This window comes from Haemaphysalis longicornis, unplaced genomic scaffold (genome assembly GCF_048455015.1).
Source record: "Haemaphysalis longicornis isolate Haplotype H1 unplaced genomic scaffold, Haemaphysalis longicornis Haplotype H1 scaffold_5, whole genome shotgun sequence".
In the NCBI taxonomy this organism is placed as follows: domain Eukaryota; kingdom Metazoa; phylum Arthropoda; class Arachnida; order Ixodida; family Ixodidae; genus Haemaphysalis; species Haemaphysalis longicornis.
The window spans coordinates 99,343,271-99,353,587 of NW_027526385.1; the positions used below are offsets into that span (position 1 = coordinate 99,343,271).

General features: G+C 48.1%; 1 protein-coding gene across 1 annotated transcript; it reads right to left on the bottom strand.

Moving 5' to 3' along the window:
- Positions 1 to 4,229: 4,229 nt before the first annotated feature.
- On the bottom strand, positions 4,230 to 9,397 carry LOC144139832 (uncharacterized). The gene is made up of 4 exons (XM_077672081.1): positions 9,148 to 9,397; positions 8,197 to 8,377; positions 5,789 to 6,016; positions 4,230 to 4,363 (listed from the first exon to the last, which is right to left on the bottom strand). Exons 2-4 carry the CDS (start codon positions 8,312 to 8,314, stop codon positions 4,230 to 4,232), a joined length of 480 nt encoding a protein of 159 aa, XP_077528207.1. The 5' UTR covers positions 8,315 to 8,377; positions 9,148 to 9,397.
- Positions 9,398 to 10,317: the final 920 nt, after the last annotated feature.

Genomic DNA, 10,317 nt, shown 5'->3' on the forward strand with positions numbered 1-10,317 from the left:
CACTCTCACTCTCGCACTCTCAATCTCACACTCTCAAACTCTCACTCTCACTCTCTGACTGTCTCAATCTCTGTGAGGCCATGTGAGTTCTGAATTCATTTTGAGTTCTCAGCCCATTTTGAGTTCTGAGTTCATTTTGAGTTTTGAGTACATTTTGAGTTTTGTGTCCATTTTGAGTTTGAGTACATTTTGAGTTTTGAGTACATTTTGAGTATTGAGTTCACTTTGAGTTTGAGTACATTTTGAGTTTTGAGTCCATTTTTAGTTTTGAGTTCATTTTGAGTTTGAGTACATTTTGAGTTTTGAGTCCATTTTGAGTTTTGAGTTCATTTTGAGTTTGAGTACATTTTGAGTTTTGAGTCCATTTTGAGTTTTGAGTTCATTTTGAGTTTTGAGTCCATTTTGAGTTTGAGTACACTTTGAGTTTGAGTACATTTTGAGTTTTGAGTACATTTTGAGTTTTGAGTCCAAATTGAGTTTGAGTACATTTTGAGTTTGAGTACATTTTGAGTTTTGATTACATTTTGAGTTTGAGTACATTTTGAGTTCTGAGTACATTTTGAGTTTTGAGTCCGAGTGAGTTCTGAGTTTTGAGCTCAATGTGAGTTTGAGTTTGAGTGAGCGCAGATGTGCTGCTCAGCATTGAGTCTGAGTTTGAGTGAGTGGTGATTCGAAAAAAAAAATTGTGAGTGAGTTTGAGTGAGCCGCGCCAACTTTGCCGAGGTATGCCATTCACACTGCTTTGAGGGCGGGAAGTAGTAGTGCGGGTATCTGGAATCGTGTGACATTCGTTCGACATCAATCACAAAATGATTATGCTTACGCTCTTTAGAATAGGCTTGGCAGCGACGTGTTCAGTGTTACCATAACACTCTACCCACCAAAATTCTGGAACCTTTGGGCGTTTTCCTTTCCGCTCCCCTCCTTACTTCCCCACCGTTTATTTCCTGCTTCGCATCAGCGCCTTTCCTGCCTCCACCATTTTATAAACTCTTCCCTGACCGCTGACATGAAAAGCGCTAAGAGGAAAACTTTAAACGACCGAGGCGAGGGTATTTTTTGTAGCAAGATATAGATGAATCTGTATAACAAGAAATGAGAAAATAAATAATGACCGCAGTTTTCGAACTTCGGGAAAGTACATTTCTGACGCTAGGTTATTGAAGAAACGCAAGTAGATGGACGTTCACTTTCCTTGAAGTTCAAAAGGAACACTTTCTGGTGGTGCAGGACTTCAGTTAAACCGGAACACAGGCATTTGGCAGCATCAAAATTGATCAGGTAGTAATAAACGACGTTTATTTAATACAGCAAGGTATATTGAGAGACGACGTCTGGCGTGACCGTTTATTCCGGCACTCGGGCAAAGGAACCACCCAAGCGGTGATGATGTCCACGCGATGATCATGCCAGGGCATTCGTGTCCATCTCTGATGATAGTGGGGTGAAACTGACAAGCGCTGGTAACATACCCAGCAGTACTGGGAGCGTAGTCAATGGGGCTCACATAATTCCGTCTTCTCAGGCGGAAATGGCCTCCTTGCCCCGAGTCAGTCGGTGGTCCGGCGATCAACCGAGATACATAAAGATTTCGGTACCACGGCGCCGACCTTCTGCAGTCGCAGTTACTGGCGCGATACAATAATTGACCGGAGAAGCCTCTTCTCAGATTGTGTATTGGCCAAGAACACAAGGGAGAAACTTCTCACATATTCGCATACACAAAGGGGTTTTATAACAGTGCTTCATCACCGGGCCGACACTGCGGACAGAGCGATGTGTCGCCTTGTAGCGGTTCTTCAACGATTGCGGCCGAGTTTGAGTTCGGCGTCGCGCGAGTCGCCGGCAGGGGGCGAGTTGTGAAACGTACTTCTCATGAGATAATGCATCACAAGCGACCGCCACGTAAAAGAAAGTTGATTCAAAAGCAATAGACTGGGAGCTGCCAATAACGAGGAATAATGGTGAATAACCAGTCGTCTTTTGAGTTGCGCTGTTGCAAGCGAAATTCACAAAGTGTAGCCTAACGTCGCAGTTGCGTTGATCAGGGCTGATGAACATGGAGAGCATGTCCAATACGATTGGATAAAATTGCTAAGTTAAACCGTTCGTCGCGGAATAGTAGCTGGACGTTGATGGGTGCGCCGTGTTCGAAATGCGCAGAAGCTCTTCGACTACGGTGGGCAGAAAATTCTTGTCCCTGTAGCTCAGAAGGTGCGTGGTAGTCTATGTCGCAAAATGATGCTTTCAGGATGTAGTCTGCTACTTCTGCGGTTGTAACAGAGTGAATTGGCGCTGTTTGTGCGTACTTTGTCCATTGATCCAGGGCCTTAACGATCCAACAGTATCCAGTTTGCGTCGAAGGTAGAGGTCCGGAAAGTTGATGCCGCCGCTCTCGAAGGGTGCTGAAGGACTAGAAAGAGTCTACACTAGTCCGGTCGGCGGAGTAGTGGAGTGTTTAGAGTCCTGGCAAGAGGTACACTAGCGCACTAATTTGGCCACAACTCTAGAGAGGCCAGGCCAAAAGTAGCGGCTACGTATTTGCGCATGGGTTTTTGCAAAGCCAAGGTGTCCAGCGGTTGCCGCATCGTGAGGCTTGCCGGTGTAGTAGAAAATTCAGGAGACAATAGGAAACGAGGCAGTGCATCGGCGTCCATATGCTTTCTCTAGTACTATACGTCACGATGAAGTCATACCGAAGGAGGCGGACACTCCAGCGGCTAAGGCGCCCGGACAAGTTTTTCATGGAGGACAACTACCAGAGCATATGGTAGTCTGGGACCACCGTAAGGTGACGCCCTTGGAGATGACTGCGAAACTTTTTAACTGCCCGAACGATGGAAAGGCATTCCTTTTCTGCGATGGAACATTTCTCCGCCGGAGTCAAAGAACGACCTGCATAGGCAACGACGCCTTCCAGGTGCAGAGCGTGACTTTGGGAGATACACCGCCGATTCCTTGGAGGATAGTGGGCGTTTTTTGTCAAAGGGGCAGACCACTAGGTCAGACGTTAGGGCGGCTCCAGTGCATGAATAGCTCGCTGCCACTCATTTGACTAAGCGTAAGCTGTGCTGGAATATATGAGCTGGTATAGGGTTGCTGGTCGCAATTGTGGCCACCTTGCGGACAAAGCGACGGAAATACGAGGCCAACCGTGAAAACATGCTAGATCTCGCACATGAATCGGACGAGGAAATCTTACAACGGCAGCAATTTTGTCAGGGCCGGGTAGTATTCCATATTTTCTCACGACATGGCCGCGGACCTTATAGGTTGTGGTAGGAAGACGACAGTATTTTATGTGAGCTGAAGTGCAGCGTTGGAAGTGCACCATTTTGTCCAGGCGCTGACGATACTCAGTAAACGTTGGCGAAAAGACAACGACGTCGTCGAGATAGCAGGGACAGGCTTGTCATTTCAGTCCTCTGAGCACCGTGTACATCATCCTCTCAAAGTTGCTGTGGCTTTGCAAAACCTGAACGGCATTACATTAAATTTGTATAGACCGTCGAGAGTTGTACAGGACGTGGGTGGGGTTATGAACGGTGGGTAGAAACGCAGGTATAGACAGTTGAAATAGCTATGGGGATTGACACCGGGATTCCCGAGAATTGTTTGGTGACTCCGGAGAAACGGCACAAGGGCAGGACCGACGTGTAGGAGACGGGTTACGCCTCTACTGGCAGCCATAACGAGAGCTTGTTCTGTTGCGTTTGTACATGCCGTAACCACGCCGCTGGTCAAGTAAACTTCTACAAAAACCGACAGATGTTACCGCCAATTCTGCAGTAAAAACTCACTCGCCGGTTGAGCGGGTGCTCTGTGCGCTGCAGTCTCTATGTGGGATAGTAAGGCAGTGAACCAGGGTCAGGGATGATCACCGCCGCTAGCGGGGAAGATGTTGGGCGGTAATCGCTGCCACGGGCACCGGTGCCCTCCCCGCTATTTCAGAATAGGACAGCGTGGCCGGTGTACAGCGTGGCCGCGTCTACACACTGGCGGAGGCCGGTGTGTAGACAGGCGAACTCCCCATTAAATGATCTTCCACAGATGCGGTGCAGCAGGGTAGTGATGGGTAGCAGACGCATACGCGAAAGCGTGGCCATCAAGCTCTTCCCGAATAAAGTCTCGTTTAAATGCTCGGACGTACTCATCACATACGTGGCAAGTCAAGGCATTCGGATGGAGACAGGTGGATTGAAGGTCGTCGACGTGTTGGCACGTAATCATCACAACCGACACGACGGGTGGATTTTGATGGGCCAGTGCAGTGAAGGCAACTGGCCGATCTCTTTTACGATGTGCCGCACTCGGCTTGCCTCTATTATGTCTTTGTTGACCTTCCGGTAGAGGGCCACAACATCTTCAATGTATGACGTTATGTCTCACAAGGACATCGGACTCGACACTCAAGTTTCGTTTTCCCTATGTCGGAACGAGTTGCCGATTTCCGGAAATCATACGGGGCTGAGTGGCGAAAACGGTCCAGTCACTGATGGTTTCCTTGTGATTCAGGCACCAGGTCTTCGCGACATCAGAAACGTAGAACTCGACATCGATAAATTTCAGATTCTCATCTGACATGTAAAAGCACTCACCTTCGCGTAATTGTGCAGCTAATCTTTGACGTCATCCCCGCGAAGCCCTCCAGAAAAGGGGGGGGGGGACCACTCTCGCGGCTTCTTACAAATCCCTGCGTAGAATTCAAAGCAGCGGCGTTGTTGTTAACAGGACCCAACGTCATAGGCATTGTCTCTCGAATTAGGTGCCGCCCCGAGCGGAGCTCCTCTAGTGGGGTCGGAGAGGTAGATGGCGCCATTGAAGCGCACTCTCCACCACTTGAGAGACAACGTTTGGCAGACCGTTTATTGGGCCCTCGGGCGAAGGAACCACCGAACGGGTATTATGATTATGTACAAGTGGTGATGATGCCGGGGCTACCGGGGCTGTCGCAAGTGTTAGTGAGGTTGCTTTGATGAAGCTCCTATAACACAGCCAAGAGTACTGGGAGGGTTCCCAATGGGGCTCACAAGATAATTGATCTTGGAGAACACGATTTACGAGTTTGCGCATACCATTTCAAGCCCCGGTAGATGCAACCCCCTGTATACAGGGGCCCGTGCAGGCTGCTAGAAGACATGGGCTCGTCTCAGCAAGCGCCACGGTGTAGCGGAATGCATCCATCAAACCGGAAATTGGGTTAAGTCAACTTTCCTGGACCATTCGGTTTTCCGATACACGAAAACGTGCACTGCTCTGCATTGGATATTAACAAACAGCGAAAATAGTATTTAGTCAGTAACAGCCAGTAAGGGGCCGACCGAACAACCACATATCAGCGAATAATGTTAAGCAAAATACGAGTTGGGCTTTCGAAGAAAAAAACAATTTAAGATAAGTAAAGTACACACGCCATGGGACATTCGCCATCAACTCTAATCAAAGGGGAAGTCTTTAGTTATTAGAATCACCATCATTAAGTGCCGTTTCTCAACCTTTCGGGAACGGACGATGTGTAAGTTACATGAAGAATTTTACTTGAACACACAAAAGAAAAAAAACGACACTTGCTCCAGCCAGTTTCAACCTAAGTGGAGCTCTGAGCCTTGCCAACATACTGTCATACGGGGGGCTGCGCAGCTGCTGCGTTTGTCAATGAAGCCATCAAACACATCGCTTTTCTACATGCGCACTTGCACAGTACATGAGAAATTTGAATTCAAAGGGCCCTTATCACTGGGCATATCATTACATGCCAGTGTGTGTGGAATAGCCAAGGCGTACTCACGGGGAGGGGGACTAAAGGGTTGCGACAGGTGGGCCTCCTGCGAGTGCGCCAGGAACTCCGTGTTCCTCTGCTGCTCGGCGGGAGAGCAGCGAACCTTGAGCGCGGGTGGGCACACCACGGCGCGCCTCGTCGAGTCGGGTGTCTGTGGCTGCACATGGGGTCGCAGGAGACCTCCAGCTTGTTGGGACCACGTCCTTTCGTCATTGGCTGTGGCGTCCTGGCTGGGCGCTGAAAAAGTTCAAACGACGTCGGGCAACCACGCAACGCTCTCTACGCTGCCATCTGCAGGAAGTGTGTACTTGTAATCCTGCACGCGTATCCGCTGCATCAATGCGAAAGTGGCATTGGCCTAGTCCAGCGAGTTTAGGCGTGCGTGGAGATTTCAAATTGAAGTTATACCACGTGACTCACGGCCGCGGCGAATGCCACTGCCCCTTGAGCGCCACACCCCTTTTCTCCTTTCTGCCGATGTGGGGCGAAAGAAGGAGAGTGAAGGGGCAGAAGGGGTGTGCAGCGCGGCGTAAAGGAGGAAGCGAGGACACTGGTCCATCGGGGCCAACGTTGTGTTGTCTGCACGGTCCCATTGGCGAAAGTGTAAAGTTCCCTCGGGCAACGCTGCAGACGCTGCTAGGCTTGCAATCAGCTGGAGCGAAACGGGAGTACCAGCGCGGAAAGCGGCAGGTGAAAACGAGTGAAGAACAGGAACCTCAGCGAGCTAAACGTCGGGAGAAGGATAAAGAGAGACGACAGCGACGAGCTTTAGAAGCGGCAATGGACGCCTGGGCTTCGACTACGACGACTCCTTTCCAAATCACGAAACGACTGTATTATGTACTCGCAGTACGGAACGTCCGACTAGCCGAATCGTTAGGTTGAAAAACTGCGTTCCGGCTGCATTCGCTTGCACAACCACCCTAGCCGAGCTAAGCCACAGCCATTTTTTTCTGCGATACACGCTGGTGTACTGTTTTTTGTAGCCGGATTTAATTATGGATCCTTAAATTTCAGGCAATTAGGTACACACTTCAGTGCACGTCATTATCGCCATCATAATTCGTTGCTCATGTATGATGCATTTTATCATTCTAATATCAAGTTTCTGATAACGTAAAACCGGACATTGGAGTGTTTCAGATACCTATATTTCATAGATAGCAATATATATTTTACGACGAAGCAGCGTTTGGTAAGCTACGAGTATATGAAGACCACGTCGGAATCTTGATACTTGCAACAAAATTGCTGCACACAGGTGATTTCATTTTTAACCTCCATTTAGTAAGTGCGGCCGCCACTCGGAAAGAATCTGCGTGCACGTGCTCAGCAACCCAACGCCTCACCCGCAGACCGTTTCCACCGCACGTTTGTTGAACTTCCTGACCAGTGATCTAGCTCAAAATTTAAACTATATTGTAGCACAGCCAAGCACATGCCAAAGGCAGGGCAGTTTCTTCATCTTCATCTTCATCATATGGAGGATTTCGCACACGCAGAAAGTCCTTTTCTTTACAAGATTTGGGGCCAGTATTACGTTAGGGGAATGAAACCCCGGTTATACGCGTCGGTATTTGGAGATTGCCGGTTAAGGAGAATGAATTGTGCATTTAAAGAAGCCTACCTAGAGGAGTGTACTTTGAATTTTCAAGATATAGCACTGTAAGACCTTCCACATTTATCATAACTTGTTGTGTATTTTCCCCCATGGCAAACGCTTGTCTGTTCGTACTTTATGACCCGCCCATTAACACCACTACTATTTTTGACCAATGTCGTTGTGCGGAACCCGGGAAATCTTCCTGCTGCGTACAATTTTCTTCAAGCGTACCTATATTTTGCTGTGCATTTTGGTACGGTGGTGAGCAGAATGAGTACGCTATCTTGGTGGGCGCACATCCAGTGGGAGTAATTCTTTTATGCACATTCAGGCTATTGTTTTTACCCTTCGGAAAACAGCATAAAAGTTCTGTTAAAGATTCCAGCAGGGTGCATACAGAACCATCACCCGCCGTTGTATCCCAAGTACTTTTAAAGCCAAGCTTTCTATGCCCCAACAAAGGCGTTCTATGTCGCTACTAAACCGACTGCACGAAATCCAACTTTACAGAATTGGTTGTGCGAAACGATGACAATGACAAGGGAAGGCACATCAAGCGCCTCAAGAAAACATGGCTTCCCAAGTTGAAATCGAACCTGATCCCTCGTTTTATAAAGCAGGTGTCTACCCGATTGCACCATTCCGCAATGGTCAAAGCAGTTTGCATTTTGGACTTTAACCTTGACTCAGGTCTTAGGGGAGAAAGCATCTCGAATAAATCATCCTACTCTTAAGGAAGGAGTTTTTACCGTTTCTTTTTTGAGAACGAAGAAACCACGAGTCTTAAGGAGGAGAGTGTTTTGGCTGTAATTACCATGTGCACACCTTTCCTCAGTGGGCGATCTGTGGTCGGGTAAAGGGGGCCTTGTGGAGTCGGCCACGAGGTGGAGCGACACTCGTCTTCCCGTGGGTCGGGGCTGTCGAGGAACCATCGGGCTGACCGGAGGGCGCTCGTCCCCCGCCAGCTGCCGCCCCTTGAGGATACTGCGCGCCAGCTGGTGGGGAAGAATGCAGCAGAGGGATGGTCCTGTTCTGTGTGTCACGTATACGGATTCAGTGCCACGGTAAATTGTGTGCTCGATATCCTTTCGAAAAATTCCCCAATTTCCTTCGTTTCTTTCCAAATAAGCAGAATCTCTATGGTGGCTGGCACTGGGGTGAGTGTGTTGCGAAAGAATATAGTTTTTTTTTTCAAATAAACACAGCTATCTTCTTCCATCGTTGCCCCTTGTAAGGCAGCTTAAACACAAAATGAATGGTAGGTTCATTAGAACAATGACGTCGTTGCAATTACGCCGACACAACTTTTAACGTAAACTTCGATCAAATAAGCTATATAATGAGAAAAACCGGATAGGCAGGCAAATTACACGCTACTTTCCCAGACTGAATATTATCACGTATTTTGTGCCGCTGTTTCGATTGGCTGAGGCCGACAGATCCAGCGCAAATAAACAGTGATTAAAAGGTCGCAGAAGGAGCTGTTTGGTATCGAATTTAGTGCATATGCATTTTATAGCAGTAATAATGCGGGGATAAAGAGTTGAAGCTACATCAACAATTGAAGCCAAGTTACATGGAAGAGTTAGTGCGAAACTACACAGACGAAAACAAAAAAAAAATATCTTTTGGGTTGCACATGTAAGCGTCCAACTTCAGTTGCTCCACTGACGTCTGCCAACAACGTTTCGAAGACCTTTAGGATGTCGTAACTCCCATGCGATAATCTGCGAAATAAACTCCGCAGTTCGCGCTGCAGACTCACCTGACTTTCCGTCGCGACATCATCTCGCGAGTGCACGGAGTACGGGCTGGTAGCGCTCGGCTCTGCCGGGTGGGCAGCGGGGGAGGTGGGGGAGTGCAAACGCAAGGCAGAGGCTTCGTCGCCTGCGTCAGTAGTTCCGTAAGCACCTTGGATCAGTTGAGGGAATTGGGCACACTGATGAGCGTATCAATACACTTCCGCGCGTGCGTACATTGCCGTAGTTCACCACACACTGCAATGCCAGTAAGAAGGCCATTTTCCACAGACATGCGCTTGCCGTATTCCCGACCTTCAGTGCAGGCGTAGCTCACGCATCTACACAATGCCTCCACTTCGAAAGTTTGGAATTTTTCGCCAACTGTGAACGAAAAGGACGAAGGTGGGGACGGAGAACGACAATCGCTCTCCCGGTACATTTCTTTAAAGTGGCCACCCATACAATTACGACCCGGTTTATGTGAAAGAAATAGCTTTTATATACCACTCAGCTCCTTCTCAACTACGAAAGACTCTTTTAACCGTCAAACCGCAAGCGACATTTAAATGCTCTCATATTTCGTTCTGAACAAAATCGCCAGCAAAGCAATGTAAACAAGAAAAGTAAATTGTTATCCCTGTGATAATCGCACCTTATCATTCAAGTGATATGGCCTAACGGTACCAATTCCTACCCCCATAGTCGTGCAGTCATGTCCCTGGCAGCGTGTTTGATACGCGGCCGCCAGTCACACGTACAAGATTCTACGACGTCATGCAGACCCGGCAGGAAAATGGGCGGTGAGTCGCCGTTGCTTCGTATGTTTCTCCGGATACCTTTGTTATTTGACTGAAGCTTGCATAAAAATCCGTACTTTTGTTATAGCGGCAAGGCAGTCTTTTTTATGCAGTCTTCCTGACCCTTTTAAGTGTGAATCGCTCTCTTGTATCCGGTGCTGGCGTTGAGGACGTGTGAAAGAGGAGGGCAGAGAAGATGACTGCTCCTTCTCCGACTACATTACGCAAAGGATTCTTTCTCCAGCAGTTGTCTTCAGAGAAATAGCGGAGGTAGTCATCACTATAAAGTAGCATGGCGCTAAAAATTCGCATTTTCTGAACAGTGCTGTCAGCAATTTCTTGGGCGTAAGGAGTACTGAAAATATATTCGCCATTTAAGACATCAGAGATTGCACG